Below are 19,812 nucleotides of genomic sequence, written 5' to 3'. Positions count from 1 at the left end.
TTAAGTTGATATTTTTATAGAGATTGGCTAGAAGGCAAATTGAAAATTTATGGTCTAATTAAAGATCTGGAAGCTGACGTGTTTGTTTAGAATCTTTTGTGCAGTAGATGAGTGGGTACTAGGCTTGGCAGTGTTTTAAGAAAACTTAGAAATCCAACCACTATTTTCATCTCATTAGAAGACTACCATAAATCTACACAGAGGTCACAGGAATTCCTTCATCAAAATCAGTGATATTTTGCATAAAGGATGGCAGAGATTACTTTGACCTAGGAATTTTTTGTAATTTTTACTGATGTTCCATGCTTCTTTCTACTTCCTGTCTTCCTTTGAATGGCAGTACCTTAATAGCATATTATCTGCCTGTGTAAGATGAATGAATTTTGAAACATATCCCTAAATTAGAGACATAGGTTTGATTTTTGACATAGTATGTTTTGTCATTCGTAAGACACATTGAACATTTCTGGAATCAGAAGTCCTTTTTATGTTTGATGTTCTATCATTGTTTTAGTTGACGTTTTTGTTCTTGGTAGTAGCATAAATTAATGGAGTCACAATAGCATCTTAGATTTGATAAAATAGGACAATGTAGTAGAGAGCATTAAAGTTTAGAGACCACCTGCCAAATATTTTAGCTTTCCTCTTGCTAATACTGAGCCAGCCTTTTTTGGACATAGTTATGTGATACTACCTCCCTCTCTTTACTATAACAATGGGTTATTCATAAATTTTACCTTAAAATAATAATAAACTCTTAAGTGGAAGTGGAGATGGGAAAAGGGAAGAATCTATAGGGAACATTTTTTATGTTACTTACAACTAAGGACTTGGTGTGTGAGACGTAAATCTTGGATAACCATAATTCTTAGAAATTTGTAGAAGCGACTTGTGGAAGTAATCCACATGAAGGATAGTTAGTTTCTGATCTCGTGGTCAAGGATACATTGCCTGATTGGTTAATCAGAGATATGTCTTGAGTACCTACTGTGATCTCTGGCAGTGTACTCAGCACTGCCAACAATCTTTCATTGTTCTCAGTGACTTTCTTAATATGATGAAACAGTAGAACAAAGATCAGTAGTCAATGCTTAGTGCCTGAAACCAGCTCCTTCCTCATATACATTGTTGAACTGAGAGATGAGACACTCAGTGTCATAAAAAGAGAGCTAGACACCTGACCACAGCGAGCACCCAAGAAATAAATGCTTGTTGACTTTGGAGTGGAGTATCTTTTAGGTGATTAATAGGAAATGAATGGTGATTCATTGTGATTCAAGTAATTACCTGAGAAAAGATTGGCGTCATAGTTAATTATTATTGAAATGGGAAGAGTGTACAGGGGAATAGTGGGAGCTTCTCAGTCCATTTTGGGCATTACGAAAATAAATTGAAAAATTAAAGCCTCACAGTTTCTCTCTGCAGAAAATACTGATTGAAGCTTTAAAAACATTTCTAGAGCTGTCATAATGAATCAAGAGTTGTAGAGTTTTAAAAGTTCACCTAAATCAGATTCCATACATCATCAGTCCTTTCTTTGAAGTTGGTTGCAAATCAGGGAATTAATTAGAAATACTACGTCTATGCTTATGTTCATTTATTTCAAAGAAGTCTCCATACCTAATCCTTGAAAGAGTGAAGCAACAGTGTACCCCTGAGGGGGAGACGTAATCTGATGACGCATACTTTTTCCTCCGGTAACTGAAGGTTAAATGGGTAGCAAGCAGAATGCCTTAGACAAGATTGGTATATTGATTAAAATGCTGATTTAACAGCTCGCAGTCTCCCCTTGGAAACCTGGGAAAGATAAGCCAGCTGCTGTCTAAGAGTGCGCAGTGTCCACTGAGAGTACACTATCTATCATCACAATATGGTGATGAGAGGTGTTTTATGTTTGTGTTAATTTCCCCCACTAAATCAGTAATTATTACAATCCTGTCCCTGCTGTTTACCCTGCAGCTGTTTTTCCATTTGTCGAGAGAGCGGGTGTTCTCTGAGGACCGCACACGTTTCTATGGTGCAGAAATTGTCTCTGCCTTGGACTATCTACATTCCGGAAAGATTGTGTACCGGGATCTCAAGGTAAAAAAGCAAAGTAATCAGAATTTGTTTTTGCAGAGACTATAGGGACAAACACAAAGTAATTACAAAGTTACACAATTTGGAGAAAAGCAGATTTAGTTGGGAAAAAAACCCACTCTGTTTGAGAATGTAGTTCACTGTTTCCATTCATTGATAAGTGTGTAGTTTAAGTCCAAGGTTTTGACATGCAAAATAAGTTCTGCCTAACTGTTCTGATCAAATGTGATCTACCAAAAATAGTTTGGTTTTTCTGTAAGTATAACGAGTAATGTTAAACATCTGTTTAAAAGTCAAGTAACTTTGCAAGTGACATTTTAAGTTGAATTTCATTATTACATACTCCCATCCTGTGATGTAGTATGAAGAAACTTTTATAATGGATAAGATTATTTAGGGGCAGGAAAATATTTGATGTTGTAGTTAAATATTTCATGGGTTTAAATACCTGAAGCATTTTAATATAGCCTTTTATCAACTTGTTTAGTTTCCATTTTAAAAAGCACTGTATTTGTTTTATCAGTAAGAGGTACTTTCTTTCTCAAAGTTTCTTTCTAACGAGACCCTCAGAGTAGCTCAAAGCTTGGCAAACTTTCTGCGAAGGCCAGGGAGTGAATATTTTAGGCTCTGCTGCTTGTCTCCTTCGCACCTCCTCAGCTCTGCCACTGCAGGGTGAAAGCAGCCACAGATAATATGTAAATGTGCGTGTCTGGCTGGGTTCCAGTAAAACTTTAATTACAAAAACAGGCAGTAGGCAAGATTTTGCCCACAGGCCATAGTTTGCTGACCCCTGGAGTATCTCATAAAAGGTAGTAGTAAGTCCCATGATGGTGTTTTGAATTAGATTGGCCATATTAAGGACATTCGTGCCATGACTGAAAAAATTGTAAATGTGACAGTCTTTCTTAAAAAGTAAGTCCTATGATAGTCTTGACCTGTAAAAATCTGACACAGAATTGCTTTATCTATCAAGTATTAATTCATTTAAAATATAATTTGATTTGTAGACATAAAAGTTACATATATTTTATGAAATTCTGTTGAAACAAGGTATTACAGCACATAAAAGAAATCACAATCATCCCCTCATTCCCATTCATTCATTCATTTCCTGTGACTCTTTTTTTGCTTTTTAGGGACGCACCCACGGCCCGTAGAGGTTCCCAGGCTAGGGGTTGAATCAGAGCTGCAGCTGCCAGCCTACACCACAGCCACAGCAACGTGGCATCTGAGCCACCCCTTCGACCTACACCATAGCTCACGGGAACGCTGGATCCTTAACCCACTGAGTGAGGCCAGGGATTGAACCCACAACCTCATGGTTCTTAGTTGGATTCGTTAACCACTGCGCCACAACGGGAACTCCTCATGTGACTCTTAAATTATCTAATTATTCAAGCAGTTGTCTAGGTTATTTCAAGATATTGCTATCAATTATGTATCTTTGTATTATGAATGACCCCAAGATGTAACTCTCAAAAATATTGTTTTACATGATGACAGTGAAATATAGTATGTATGTTGGTATAACATATTATTTTTTAAACATTTTCATTGTTTAACTTTTATTTAAAAAAATTTTTTTTGTCTTTTTGCCTTTTCTAGGGCTGTTCCCGCAGCATATGGAGGTTCCCAGGCTAGAGGTCGAATCGAAGGTGTTGCTGCCGGCCTACGTCAGAGCCACAGCAACATGGGATCCGAGCCGTGTCTGCAACCTACACCACAACTCACAGCAACGCCGGATCCTTAACCAGCTGAGCAAGGGCAGGGATCGAACCTGCAACCTCATGGTTCCTAGTAGGATTTGTTAACCACTGCACCATGACGGGAACTCCCAAACTTTTATTTTTAAATATTATTTTTATTTTATTTCTTAGCATAAGCTGTCAAGTACTGTTTTTAGGAGAAATGAACTGTCCAACTATGTTTGATCAGGGATCATCAACTAAGTGACAAAGTAGACCAGAAGTGACTTATCAGTTGACAGCATGATTATATTTAGCCTGCAGGTTTTCATAGCTGAGAGTGGCCGAATTCAGCATCCCTGGATCTGCATCTGCATGGCGAAATAATCCCATAATGTTCAAATGTCTGAATTTAGATTTTTGAAAAAAGAATTTAGTTATAGGGTACAATAAAACTTAGACAATATTTCCAAATTTACTTACAAGCAGTTAGCTCTCCTCTGCCCGAATCTACTCTCCTCACTGCCACTTGTGTTTGATGAATCCTCTTTGTAGGGAGAAAGTGGAAGATTTCTGGATTTAAGGAAATGAGAATAATTTTGACGTACTCAGTAATATAGCTAAAATGCTTGGTAGCTCCCATTATGGCTCAGTGGTAATGAACCTGACATAGTGTCCATGAGGATGTGGATTCGATCCTTGGCCTCACTCAGTGGCTTAATGATCTGGCCTTGCTGCAAGCTGCGGGGTAGATCACAGATGTGGCTTGGATCTGGCGTGGCTGTGGCTGTGGTGCAGGCTGGTAGCTGCAGCTCCGATTTAACCCCTAGCCTGGGAACCTCCATATGCCACAGGTGTGGCCCTAGAAAAAGGAAAAAAAAAAAAATGCTTAAAGCTGGAAGATAGAATTATTACTCTAAAGAAACGAAGAATGCGCATCTGATTGCCAGCAATGATTAAGGAATGATGTAATTAGGATGGTTTTAATAGCTTCCTGGATTATTTCTCATTGAATGAATCAGCATACATATTGGTACACTGAGGTTCATTTAATTAGGTTTTTTTGCTCCATCCTTCTTTCTGATGATGAAATTAAGTTAAATTTATTAAGCTGCAATATGAAATACCTACTTTGTATATGAATACTAGTCATGTAGTTACTAAATATATATATATGTAGATATATATATGCCACTAACTTTACTAGACAATTAAGTGGTCTCTGTTCTCTAAATTGATTGATTTTTTAATAAGTAGCCTTAACTTAAAGGTCTAAGTAAATGTATACCACTGGGTAGAATCCATGGGGTATACACCAATACGAATGCGTAATGTAGGAGTTCCTGTTGGGACTCAGCAGAAATGAACCCAAGTAGTAGCCATGAGGACATAGGTTTGATCCCTGGCCTTGCTCAGTGGGTTAAGGATCCAGCATTGCTGCAAGCTGTGGTGTAGGTCGCAGATGCAGCTTGGATCTGGCATTGTGGTAGCTGTGGCTCTGGTGGTTCAACCCCTAGCCTGGGAACTTCATATACTGCACCTGCGGCCCTAAAAAGAAAAAGAATACATAACATAAAAGGTCAGAAATTCAGATTTTCTGCAGATGTTACTTGTATTCATATTGCATAGGATTATGCATGATAGAACGAGAACTTTAGTTAGAACAATAGAAATTTAGTGCTGATCCGTAGTTTATAGCCGAAGTCATTGACGCCTAGATGCCTAGTAAGTGACTTACTCAAAGTCATGGGCTAAGTTGGTGACATAGTCAAGATTACTGGATCCCATGAATCCTAGCTCCAGGTATGATGTTCTTTTCATCACACCATCCTGCCTTATAGAGTTAAAATGGGAGAATGCATTGGATTAACTCTAGAAGACCTTTGTAAATCTAAAGTTTGAATAAAGCTGCCCAAGGTAAGAGAAGGAATGTTTTAGATATATTTATACAAAATATTTTCAAAACAGCATTATCAAAAACTGATTTCGGTACCTACTTGGATTGATTGATCTTGGATTTGTCTTTGTCACCTTTCTAGCTAATGACCTTCTGTTTATTCAAATACAAATCCATTTGAGATGCCTACCGGTAGCTGCACCTCTCAAGTAAAATGAGTACCTAGGAGGCAAAGCCTCATTTCATATGTAAGCTACTTTAAGACATTTTATTATTTCACAGTTCCTGATAACTTGGTGTTCAAAACAATAGATAAATTATTACAGCCGTTGTTGTACTTTAAAAAGTAAGTTTTGGAGTTCCCGTCATGGCTCAGCAGTTAATGAACCCGACTAGCATCCATGAGGACTCAGTTTCAATCCCTGGCCTCGCTCGGTGGGCTGTGGTGTAGCTTGCAGACGAGGCTTGGATCCTGAGTTGCTGTGGCTGTGGTGTAGGCTGGTGGCTACAGCTCTGATTTAGTCCCCTAGCCTGGGAGCCTCTATATGCCACAGGTGCGGCCCTAGAAAGACAAAAAGACAAAAAAAAAAAAGTAAGTTTGCTTAATTTATTATTAATACATGTCATGATAGGAAGTTTTGTTTTGGTAAGGACCCGAATTCCTGGGATTACTTAGGAAAAACTGATGTTGCTTCATGATACCATAAAAATTTGAAGAAACCTCTTCTAAAGCCCGTCATTAGTACAGATTTTATTAAAAACTTCCTTTCTTCTCAGCTCTTATTTTTTTCAAGTGTAACCTTTCTTTTCAATGACCACTGCCATCGAAGTACAAAACAGGCTGAATAGGGACAGTTGCAAAGGTACAGATACTGGACTTCCATTAAGAATTAATTTCTCCCAAGATTTTATGGCAGGGCAAGGGGGAGAAAATCATATACAAATTGCTACTGTAGTCTACTTGCGCAGCATCTCATCTTGTTTTCTACCTGATCACTTGGACTGTTCATGTGTGAAACTGCCAGAATATGCTTAGATGTTTTCTAAGACTCAGTGATGGCACAAAGGCGTGTTGAGAGAGTATTTTATCAGAGCCCCCCACCCCCAGGTCTTCCTCAGCTCCCAGATAAACCAGCAGTCTAAAAGAGACAGCACGCTTAACTTTGCATATCGAGTCCCAAACCACAGCCCCCAGCTCCCACTCCTGACCAGTCACTCCGGGTTTCATCCTGTATGAAGACGTTTAGCCACTGCTGCTGCTCAGAACACCTGCCACCTCTGACATTAGGTCTAGCTTGCGCTGGGTTCAAGGGTGGTACAGTTTCTAAATATAGTCATTCTTCAACCCCACCCAACCTAGGTGGGGTCTCTGCTTTGCATATTGTGCATTCCTTTCTAGCTTTGGAAGGTTGAAAGTTTTCCTTGCAGAATTTCAACACCCTCTCTTAACCGTGGTTACGAAGTTCCTGCAGGTCAGCTTCTGTGACATCTGGCACTTTGATATCCATAAACCTAAATACCCAGTGTGCAAGGGAGGAATTTCTTACTATATTTTTGGGCCTGAGGCGGTCTTGGCGCCCATGTAACTGTGTTAAAAGGGATGTGTTTGTTTATCTTGCTAGAATAGTTGTCAGGGCCCTTAGGAACTGCTATTTTCATTCCTTTCTTTAATCACAAAATGCCAGCCATTTGATTAAAATACCTAAAAGACATGTGTATGTAGATTCATAATATATTAGACAACTATATGACTATTATAGTAGATAAATATAAAGTATATTTTAAGTTTTTAAAAACTTTTAAGGTTAAAAACTTTTAAACTTTCTAATAGGCCATTTGGCTTTTTTATAGAGCAGGGCTTCCCAGGCTGTGTGCCTAAGCCATGGCCTCCCTCAGCCCAACAGGTAATTAGAGGAGCCTCAGGGCCAGTCAGTTCCAGCCTCAAGCAGCCAGTGTACTGATGCAGGTACAAATTCTGTGCCTTATTGTACTATGAAGTGGGAAACTTTGACAAGCACTGCTTTAAAAACAGCTGGGATTTTAAGAGTTTAATTGTATTCTAGGCACCCGAAAGAGCAGAAAGGAGCATAGTATTTTCTTGCTATAATTTTTTGTTTTCACAAAGCACAGATGAAAAAGATTTCAAAATCTACTGAATCAAGATCCTCTCTGTCAAATAATGCCTGTTCAATTCAACTGGGTAAAAAATATTACCTTTTTTAAATGGAAACTCTGAGGTATGTGTCTGAAATTTTGGTCTCCTCAAAGTATGGAGGATAACGATTGGATAACAGACAACCTTCTGATACAAATAGTAAGCATTATGCAGATTTTTAATGTATAATCTTTGTCTTCAAACTTCCTGTTTGACTTCATACATTGTTTCTGCCAATGAATGCTTCCATTAAGCAAAAACATGATGCCCTGATCTTAATCCTAGATACTGACAGTGGAGATACACAGATGCATTTAAAGTTTTATCAAGAGTTCCCATCATGGCTCAGCGGTTAATGAACCCGACTAGCATCCATGAGGATGCAGGTTCGATCCCTGGCCTCACTCAGTGGGTTAAGGATGCAGCATTGCCGTGAGCTGTGGTGTAGGTCACAGACGCGGCTTGGATCTGGCGTGGTTGTGGCTGTGCTGTAGGGCAGAGGCTACAGCTCCGATTAGACCCCTAGCCTGGGAACCTCCATATGCCTCGAGGGTGGCCCTAAAAAGACAAAAATATAAAAAAAAAAAAAAGTTTTATAAAGCTGAGTACCTGAACAATCCAGTGTTGGCATTCTTTTTGCATTTTATGGTTTAAAAAAAAGAAGTTTTAAAACACCAGATTTAGGAGAGAGAAGTAAAGAAAGAGTATTTGTAAATATTTTTATTCCTCCTTTACACAGTAGAAGAGTTCCTAAAAACGTGTGATTAAATCCTCTTTATGTTACTGTCAGATGAGTTAGTTAAGAAAGTGATTTCCAAGTGGTTGGTTTTTTTTTTGTCTTTTTGTCTTTTTGTCTTTTCTAGGGCCGCACCCTCGGCATATGGAGGTTCCCAGGCTAGGGGTCTAATCAGAGCTGTAGCCACCAGCCTACACCATAGCCATAGCAATGTAGGATCCAAGCCATGTCTGCACCCTCCACTGCAGCTCAGGGCAGCACCAGATCCTTAACCCACTGAGTGAGGCCAGGGATCGAACCCACAACCTCATGGTTCCTAGTCAGATTCATTTCTGCTGCATCACGATGGGAACTCCTCCAAGTGGTTTTGATACATCTAAGCCATTGATTTGCTTTGGGACAATTTCCAGGTGGTTCTTTGCTGCTTTCACATTTGTGAACCACGACACTAATGGTTCTTAAATTTTATGAAAACTTCGTTATGCATCTTCATAAAATTACTCATTTTTTAACAAGACTGGGTAACAATTACCCCCAGTTTATCTTTATACAAGATTATTTTTGCAGATATCATATTTTTAAGGTGCTGCATCTCTGACTGTTCGCATTTTGATGGACAAGTTGTTTTTTATTCATGCTCAGCAAAATGACATTTCAGGATTGTGAGAACAGGAAAGTGATGGAAGAAGGTGGGCACTCTGATGAAATACCTGGCTCAAAAATTATGAAATGTTAATGTTTTGTGTATTGAAGAGAAATTGTTGCATCCTGAAAAGGATTTTTAAGGGAGTCACCACCAGCCTAACAGATGTGTTTTCTAGGGCTCCATTTCTGAACTTGCTCTCTGCTTCAGTGTGCATGGTTGTCTGGAAGAGCATCCACCATTCTGATAAGCTATAAATCAGCCACTAAACTCCCTGTGTTTAATAAATGATCGCTACAGTTACTAAGTTCTACCCTCGACATCTCATTTAATTCTCAAAGCAGTCCTGTGCACACGTTACTGTCACTCACCTCTGTCCAATAGGGGAGGTTTGGGCGCATGGGGAGCTCACGCTGCCTTGTTCCTGATCTCACGGCCTTTGCCCCCTCTCTCACAGTCACCCTGTGGGCTCACCTTACTTCTGACTCTGTCATTGGAATTAAGCTGACTTATAAAATAAGTAGAATAACCACCTGTCCCGGTGTGCCTAGAACTTCCCCAGATGTAGACCGTTTTTGAGTCCTGCACCCCAGGAACCCCTCTCGGTTCTCAGCACACCGGGCCTCTTGGTCACCTGCCTCAGGTTCCTCTTCCTCACTGCAACCCGATCCCTGCCTCTCGTTTCACTCCTCAGCCCTCGGTATCTTCCAGACGAAATCCGAGATTAGGGAATTAGGTACAAAGCAGGATGTTTAAAAATATGTCGTCTACTATTAAACAGTGTTTGTACATTTTAATACTTCTGTTCTCATCCGCTTCAAAATGGTCCTGTTAGAATGTGGAGAGTTAGCACATTAGCTCGTGCTGTCGTGTTTCCACGAACACTTTGCAAGGCATGTAAAGCCTGTAAAATAGCAAATAGACACCAAACAAATTTTCTTCAGTATTACTATGTATTATTTGAAGTTTTTATAAGAATTTTTATGTATTATAAGAATCTTAAGAGCATTTTAAGAACTTAATTTGGTTTTGTTTTTATATATTATCATGTATTCATATATTAGAACAATAAGTATATTTTTAAAAATTAAGGAGTTCCCGTTGTGGCTCAGTGGAAACAAATCTGACTAGCATCTATGAGGACACAGGTTCAGTACCTGGCCCTAGTGGGTTAAGGATCTGGGATTGCGGTGAGCTGGGGGTGCATGTCACAGACATGGCTCAGATCTGGTGTGGCTGTGGCTGTGGTGTAGGCCAGCAGCTGCAGCTCTGATTCGACCCCTAGCCTGGGAACCTCCATATGCTGTGGGTGTGGCCCTAAAAAAACAACAAAAAAATAAGAACAGAGCTTTTTTATTTCTTTTCAACAAAATAACAGCCTTGCTAGTTTATACTTCCCCCTTCCCATCATGTCAAGATAGAAAGAGTAGCAAGAAAGGATGACAGGAGAAAGAAAGGGAAAATGGGAAAATTAAAAGCATGAAGAAAAGAAAGATTTTCAAAGCAGGTTAAAGTAGAGATTCTTGACGTTTGATTGGTTTCAGTATTAGGATTTATTGCCATTTGTGCAAATTTGGTTTGATTCTCAGGCTCCAGTTAGTAAAAAATCATGAGGAAGATTTAAGCTATCTGAATTTAGATAAAATGAAAGAACTTTCACTTTTTTTTTTTTTTTTGGTCTTTTCTAGGGCCGCACCCGCGGCATATGGAGGTTCCCAGGCTAGGGGTCAAATCAAAGGTACAGCTGCCGACCTATACCACAGCCACAGCAATGTAGGATCGGAGCCACATGTGCAACCTACACCATGGCTCATGGCAATGCCGGATCCTTAACCCACTGGACAAGGCCAGGGGTCGAACCCGCAACCTCATGGTTCCCAGTCGGATTCCTTAACCACTGAGCCATGATGGGAACTGCATTTTATTTTTTTTTATTTTTTTGGAGAACTGCCACTTTTGAAAGGTTTAGTATATTTAAGGTTTGTTCAGCTCTCCATAGAAGTCAAAAAATGGACTCAACTTCTCTCCAGTCAGTGCAGTGTGTGAAACATGGTGAGCAGTCGAGTTGAGCTGGGTAGTGCACTTAAGTGCTGTTCTTTCTTTCTTTCTTTAAAAAAAAATTTTTCCCCCGCTATACAGCATGGGGACCAAGTTTCACTTACATGTATACATTTTTTTTTCTCACCCTTTTGTTCTGTTGCAATATAAGTATCTAGACGTAGTTCTCAATGCTACTCAGCAGGATCTCCTTGTAAATCCATTCCAAGTTGTATCCGATAACCCCAAGCTCCTGATCCCTCCCACTCCCTCCCCCTCCCATCAGGCAGCCGCAAGTCTTTTCTCCAAGTCCATGATTTTCTTTTCTGAGGAGATGTTCATTTGTGCTGGATATTAGATTCCAGTTATAAGTGATATCATATGGTATTTGTCTTTGTCTTTCTGGCTCATTTCACTCAGTGCAAGAGTCTCTAATTCCATCCATGTTGCTGCAAATGGCATTATGTCATTCTTTTTTATGGCTGAGTAGTATTCCATTGTGTATATATACCACATCTTCCTATCCAGTCATCTGTCAATGGACATTTGGGTTGTTTCCATGTCTTGGCTATTGTGAATAGTGCTGCAATGAACAGGCGGGTGCACGTGTCTTTTTCAAGGAAACTTGTTGGATAGATGCCCAAGAGTGGGATTGCGGGGTCATATGGAAGTTCTATGTATAGATTTCTAAGGTATCTCCAAACTGTTCTCCATAGTGGCTGTACCAGTTGACATTCCCACCAACAGTGCAGGAGGGTTCCCTTTTCTCCACACTCCCTCCAGCACATGTTTTGTGTGGACTTACTAATGATGGCCATTCTGACTGGTGTGAGGTGGTATCTCATGGTAGTTTTGATTTGCATTTCTCTTATAATCAGCAATGTTGAGCATTTTTTCATGTGTTTGTTGGCCACCTGTATATCTTTCTTGGAGAACAGTCTATTACAGAACGGGAGAAAATCGTTTCAAACGATGCAATGTACAGGGGCTTAATCTCTGGAATATATAAGCAACTTATACAACTCAACAGCAAAAAAGCCAATCACCCAATGGAAAAATGGGCAAAAGACCTCAAGTGCTATTCTTAAGGACTTGCTCTGAGCTTTCCTTTGCTGAGCACAGCTTGCTTAACTGTAGTTTGTGGTTTATGAGATACTGAGTAATACGACAGAACGTAACATCATCATTGATCAGTATCTGCTTATGTTCTTATATGGAGTTCTGTTTTGAATTTGATGTTGACTTCAGAGTTTGGGTATGCACTTTCATACATCATCACATTAAGGAAGAGAATAACTATCTACTCCTTAAATAAAGTTAATTGTCATTCATTCTGCTAATATTTTTTTTACATTTTTTGTATATTTATTTCTTGTGTATTCTCTTAGGTTATATCTACATGACTGAGCAAGGTTAGGGCCCCATCTATATATGAGGCTATAAGATCACAACCCAGAACTCATGTGTATCTCTGCATGATGATAATCATAACTTCAGGTTCAAATTGGAAGAAAAAGATCAGTTGCTGTTGATATTTTTAATTGCATTGGCTTTGCACAAGCTCTTTTCCTCCTTGCATTTTGTAATTTTCACTTGGGGAAAATGATCTTGCTATTTGCTTGCATCTCTAAGATTGTCTTGTTTGTTTTTGTATTAATGGGTTCAAGATGATTCCAGCTTAACAGTATCTGTGCTGTGTATCTCCATTCACTGCTGAGTGGTTGACTTTCATATTCTTATGTTTACAAGGGTTGGTATTTATTTGTTACAAAGAACTACAAAAGAAGATATTGCCTTACCTTACAAAATAAGACTTAGGTTTGATTTACAACTACCACCAAAGAAACATTTCTGTGAGTATTTTATAAAAGCAATAGACTCCTAAGAGAAATTGTCGAAACCCATTCTTGTCTCTTTGGGATTGTTTAGATAACAACTTATTAAAATACAGAGAGAACAAGAGAATGGACATTGGCTTTGGAAAGTTAATTAGGTTTTAAGTCTCAGAACTTGCACAATAATGGCTTACTTCTCTTGGTTTAAAAAGCAATAATTTTATTATCATGAAGTATTTGATAAAGCATGTTTCTTTTTACATAATTTAGGAAGCTACCGGGTTTGCAAGTACTGAAAGTTCTATTAACTCTAACTATGTCCTCATTCCACAATACCTAAATATCTTCCTCTGCATTCAATAATTTTTCAAAGCAGTATTTTCCTATATTTGAAATTATATAACAAATTGTGTCATCTTTCTTACTACATAGTTGGAGAATCTGATGCTGGATAAAGATGGCCACATAAAAATTACAGATTTTGGACTTTGCAAAGAAGGGATCACAGATGCAGCCACCATGAAGACGTTCTGTGGTACACCAGAATATCTGGCACCAGAGGTAGGCTGTGGTTCCATTCATTTAAAAAAAAAAAAAAAAGCACTGACATAATATTTTGCAAAGTATCTACTACTTTGACTTTGGATTTCAACATGAATCTAATCTGTTTTGTTCTCACTTGTCCAACTTACTATTCTAGGGAGAGAATATATAGAATTTTTTAAACTTTATAAGCACGGAGATACTAGTAACTGCAAGAATCAATTTGTATTTCTTGGCCATATGTATATTACTTCTTGATCATGCCTATTTTGATTCATTTATTAAAATGGAATAATTGAATGACAAGAATGTGAATCATTTTATAGTCCATCTTGTATTTTCTATAGAAATGAAGAAACAATGATAATTTGGATTTGTAATATTGCAGGTTTTCATACTAAATTATTGGAAAGTGTTTCATTTGGAAAGTTAGTGAACTAACAGTAAGTACATTTTAGAATCCATGCCAAATGAAAGCAGGCTCCATCCAGTGACCTCCCCATGCCAAAGTTTTCACAGTAATTCATGTATGTGTTGATTCAACACCTATATGATATTCATCTGCTATGTGTATTGGGTATTTTTCTGGCTAGGTGTGGTTATAGGAACCAGTACAAAGAACCCTGCTCTCAGGGAACCCACTTTGGTAGAGCCAGAGTGAAAATACATGTATAAAGAAGGTCATGTAATGAGTAAGTGTCATGATGGGAAAAAAGCTGGGGAAAGGAAGCTTGCCACGAGGTGGCTGTGTTAAGTAGTGTTCTCGTTAAGATTGCCTCAAAATAGACCACTGCCAAACCCAACCATTTTATGTAATGGAGCCCTCTGAGTTGGGACAGTACAAATGACTGCTCCATGATACATGGGGCATAGCAGGGGGTGACTATGGCTGGAGGCTGGACTCTGGGACTCTTCCCTTCATGTGTCTGGTAGTTGATGGTGGCTGTCAACTGGTACCTTACAGGGCTCTCAACAGCCTCAACTTCTCCATGTGACCTTGCTTCCTCATAACCTGGTGCCTTCGGGACAGCAAGATTTCTTTATCTCTGGGTTCTGAAAGTCAGTGCCTAGGGAACAGTTTAGAAAATGCTTCCTTTTTTTTTTTTTTTAACCTAGCAAACCATCAAGAAATATTTCATTAGTTTTTTTTTTTAATTTTCTATTCATAGTTTATTTTTATTATTTTATTACCACATACCATAAAATTCAGCCTTTTAAAGTATACAGTAGTGGTTTGTAGTATGTTCAGAATTGTGCAGCCATCATCACTGTCTAATTTCAGAATATTTTCATCACACCAACAAAAAAAACCCCATACTTGTTAGCTCCTCCCCCTTCTCTCCCCAGTCTACTTTCTGTCTCTATAGATGTGCCTGTTTCGAATAGTTCCTGTAAATACGGCAGTCATACAGTATGTAGCCTATTGTGTCTGGCTTCTTTCATTTAGTATGTTTTCAAGGTTCATCCATGCTTCAGCATGTTATTGGTACTCTGTTCCTTTTTAGGGTCAAATAATATTTTACCATCTGAATAGACCACATTTCCTTTATCCATTCCACAGTCAGCGGACGTTTGGGTTGCTTCCAGTCTTTGGCTAATAATGCTGCTATGAACAGTCAGGCCTGCATCCCCTTTTATGGCCTCGTTTCAGAAACCCCCTCATTTCTGTCATGCTTATTGGTTAAGCATTCCTACCTAAGCCGACACACATTTAAGAGGTAGTACCATAGATCCCACCTCTTCTTTGTAAAAGAGCAGGTGAGATGGGAGATTCTGCTGCAGCCCATGGAAAACATGATCTTTTACTGATACGATGTTTCGGGAAAGTAATGTTTAGCCAGAGACCTGAATGCCTAAGAGGCAGCTGTTGCAGAAATAAAGAGGAAGCCTCCCAAACACAGAGAGCAGCTAGTGCAAAAGCTGTGAGGCGGAACAGCTTCATTTCTTCCCCCAAACCCCAACAAGGTTAGTGCAAGCCAAATAGGGAGGCGTTGATTTGGATGGATGAAGACAACTATTTCTTGAACACCTATTATGTGCCACATGATACACAAGCACACTGCATACTTTTTAACCTTTAAGAACCTTTCGTGATAGCAAACCTGATGTTTAAAGGTGAGGGAACTGAGGATCAGAATTTTTTTTAACTGCATACATCATGACCCCAAAAAGCCACAATTTCTAGGCCACCCATAGATGTAAATGATTGTCATTTTTAAAATAGATGCTTTGTAAATGCTCAACAGGAAAAGGTAATGAGAAGAATTAGGAAAAAGGAATACATTCCAAATGATACTAGCAGTCCTTCTACATGTAGTAACTTATGTCAGTTTATTATTACAGTGGTTCTTTTCGGTTAGAGATTCAGTTTACATTTCAAGAATGTTGAGTAATTGTAAAGAAATACTAGTAATTTGAAATATTGGCAGTTTTTTCACAGTAAATTTCCAAATATTTTTTTATCGAGGGCTGCCAAAAATAAAATTTTCCGTTATAAAATCTGGAGTTTAAAATTTTCCATTTTTTGTGGCAGAATTAGGTGAAAGGTGAGTGGCATTATTTCTTGTCCATTCAAGTACAAGGCGATATTTTGTAGAGTAGGATTGTTTTTGTGGATGTCATGAGATCTTTGTTTCCCTGGAGTTCCATCGCCCTTGCTATCCATTTCCCATACCTAGAATAAAAAATTAAGTTGTCACGATTAGAGGAAGTTATAGTACATCTCCTTTCAGAAGCAGATGATCTAAGAAACAGCATTTTATATGCAAATATCATCAACTGAAGAACAAAACCAAGAATTGAATGAAAGAAGAGTCCAATTGTTTCTAAATAGAAAGTCTGCAATTCCCAAGGAATTACCACTTCTTTTTAAAGACAAATAAGAAAATGTATACCTTTTTTAAGAAAATATTACAGAAGTCTGGTTTTTAAAAGCAGTTTATATGCCTCATGGCTGATAGACACCAATTCATAATTAAAATCTTGACACCTTGTTTTTATCGGGGAGGGTGATCCATTGTGGTTGCTAATTGAGGGTGACAAATCTTGAGATGACTAACTTCTCATGCAGTTTTAATTTTTATATTTTAGGTGTGTCAAATACTGCATTTTGTTAAATCAGGGTAACCGTGTTTACTCTTACTTTTAAAAACAAGCATGTAAATCCTTTTTTTCAGGTCTCCAATACGGACCGTTTTTACCAAAGAACACCCATTCATTCATTAGATAAACAGTTATTGTGTCATGCGTTATGTTAGATGCTGGCAAGACAAAGATCACAAGAAATGGTTTTGTCCTCAAGTAGCTGTCTGTATTTACTAAGGTGATAGAATATGGAAAATCATCATCACTGTGCAAGAAAATAATTGCTTTTCTTTTCTGGAGTCACGTGCAGCATGGTAAAAGGAAAAAGGGAGAGGCCCCGGGAGGGTCTGGTGGCAGGAGGAGAGGAGGCTGAACGCGGGGAATGGGGGTCGGGATGCAGTGGCGTTTGAATTTGCTCTCATGGAAAAGGGAAAATCACTCTTGAACTGAGAGCAGGGCCGTAAAGTGGTCAGATGTACACGGTCAGAGTTCGGGAGGGATTGGCAAGAGTCAAAACCGGCCTCTCCCTTTTACTGCAGATGGCATCTCGCACTTTCTTTGAACCTTGAAGTTTCTAGTACATTGATGCCAGATTTTTCTTGATAGTTATAAGTAGTAGCTGTTTGTCAGTCCTGGAATACCTATGTACCTGAGTACCGTTCGCTTTTGAAGGACTCACTGTCAATATTTTCCCTTCTCCTCCTCTTATCGAAGACTGGTTTACGCATCATAGAGATTTTACTGCAACCTGTCATTCATCTCGCGGTGGCCATGTTTTAAACTGGCCACTTATGTTTTAACTGTTAATCTGGTAGGAATGCTTTTCTATTTAAAGTTGGATGCAGGGTATTTAAAAGACACTTTAAAAGCACTCTTAGAAAGCATTTAAAACTGATATATTCTAGTACATCTGACTATTCTGTATCTCAGACTCATAGCTGATTTTGAAATGAACTTAAATTTTAAATAAACTTAAGATTCTTCTTGTGGCAAATACCACCAGAATAAGGAAGTTTTATAAAAATGCCATTTGTTGAAAAAAGGATATTTTTAGAAGAATTTTGTTGTCTTCTTGTGATGGAGAAGTACAGAATTAAAGAGAAAAACCATGTCTTTTTTAAAAAAGGCTGCAGAGATGCAGTCCTAGAAGCATATAAACTACACATTTAGTGTGCTCCATCGCTACAGATGCTTTAGTAGATATAGTTTTAAAGTGTCTTTGTTCTTTCTTGTATTAGAAAGAAATAAACTTGACCTGTCATCTAGTATGGACTATAAGATGTTTTGAGGGGATTTTGTTTTCATAATCTCTACTATATTTTCACGCCTCACCATTGTAAAAGAAATTAGAAATCACATATAAAATCTTACTGTTGAATTTTATTATTTGATTTGGCTCTCATTGAATCCAAACCATTTTATGCAGTGCTAATTATTTAGAGTCTCAGCTTTGCTCTTGAGTTAGCAGTACCTGATCAACTTTCCAACTGTAAAACAGTTTGAAAATCAAATGTAGCTTACATGCAAGACCCAACAAAATTAAAAGTGTTAAGTACGTTTTGGCAGTTCACTTTTATTATGCCCAGTCCTCAAATGTACCAGCAGATAATCATCTGAATGTTAGTTATTTTTCACATGCTTATGTGATCACACAAAAAGTACATGCTAAAAAGAAACAGATGGTGACAGATGGGGAAGGTTGAATAAGGTGGTTTTGGAAACCTAGAGAAATGCACTTCTGTAATAGTGTAAAAATAAAAATTATTTGATAATCAAGTTAGAACTAACAAAAAGATGGCAAAAAATGAATTGATTGTTAGAAAATACATAGTATCTGGTATGGTTGTATTCAGAAAAAATGTATATAATTTTATTTCATATGTAAAATACTCTGCTTTTCAGTGTCTGAAACGCGTTTTTTGGGGGGTTTTTTTTGATGCATTCCTAGTTTTCAGAACCTCATTTTTAGAAAACACTCACTTGGTATCGTGTTATTCACTTTCCTTTTGAAGCCTATTAGCATTATAATATATATTTTGACAATATCTGAAATACTTTTTCAGAATGGGTTGAGAGAATCATATAAATTAAGGTTGAAGATAGTTGGTAGTTTTCAATGTACTAAATGAAAATTTATTTTCAGTACAACAAAGAATAAATGTAAAAGACATTATTTTATGGGCTCTGTCAATATTGTCTTTGGGGGATGTTAAAATAAATGAATAAGGCCAAAGTTATATACATTTGCGCATTTTATCTGTAGATAAAAATAGGAGCACTCATAGTTACGTTTTGCTTATTACCCTTGGAGAAAATTCTACTTGTTCTAACAAATTGTGAAACTAAATCTTAAACCTTCTAAGCTTTTTATAAAAAATAAAAAGTTGTTTTAGTAGCTTTCCTAAAACTGTGTGCATCCCTAATATTTTATTTCATTATGAATGGTCCCTGTAACCATTGTCCTCTTAAAGTATTTTTGAAAACCTTCATCTTCCAGATGGTTCTGAAAAGGCCTCATCACCAGCATTAAAGGGAAGAATTAAGTAAGGGGAGCCCAGTGACTCGTTTACCTCGAAGTTGTCTGCTTTGGGGTTAGAATTTACACTTAAGAAACAGCTATCAGGAGTTGACTGTTTTCACTGTTTCTAGATAATATTAAAAACCATCCTATTTTGTCTGTAGATTAGATCATGTTTAAATACGAACAAAAATGGTATATTTAGTTCAGTGATAATGGCCCTCAACATTTTTAAGAAGCAGCTTTTAAACTTCCCTACAGTTCTGTCAGTTGTAGTGGTATTTTTCACCTCAAGTTCTTTTCAGTGTTATGTGGTCTTTTGGTTTTAACAATCTGAATATTTGCATTCAGTATTTTGGAATGATTCTAATTTCAGTGCAAAGTTTAATTTTAAAGTCTCAGAAAAATGAGAACATTTACAAAGCTACCCCTAACTGCGAACACCAGTGCTTACCTGTAGCATTTGACAAAGGCCATTTTTCCTTTGGTTACAAAGACCCATTTTCTTAGAATCCCATAATGTCTGTTACTTTGGGATAAAAGGAAGTATAGAACTCTCTGGGAAGATATGTCTAAGTATGATTTGATCACCACTATTGT

At 37.9% G+C, this 19,812-nt stretch overlaps 1 protein-coding gene across 6 annotated transcripts in view; it reads left to right on the top strand.

Annotated features, from left to right (window-relative positions):
* Window positions 1–19,812, top strand: part of AKT3 (AKT serine/threonine kinase 3) — a 305,530-nt gene that overhangs the window by 222,141 nt on the left and 63,577 nt on the right. For all 6 annotated transcript variants that reach the window (XR_007131198.1, XM_047754920.1, XM_047754918.1 and 3 more), the window contains 2 exons: window positions 1,960–2,082; window positions 13,500–13,628. Coding sequence is in view for 5 of the 6 variants with exons in the window: in XM_047754920.1 (XP_047610876.1) it covers window positions 1,960–2,082; window positions 13,500–13,628 (252 nt within the window). In the remaining variant the exon portion in view is untranslated. The remainder of the gene's footprint in view (window positions 1–1,959; window positions 2,083–13,499; window positions 13,629–19,812) is intronic.

Source organism: Phacochoerus africanus, chromosome 12 (assembly GCF_016906955.1).
Source record: "Phacochoerus africanus isolate WHEZ1 chromosome 12, ROS_Pafr_v1, whole genome shotgun sequence".
Taxonomy (NCBI): domain Eukaryota; kingdom Metazoa; phylum Chordata; class Mammalia; order Artiodactyla; family Suidae; genus Phacochoerus; species Phacochoerus africanus.
Note: the sequence above shows the minus strand (reverse complement) of the source record. Positions and strands in the feature narration are given on the sequence as shown.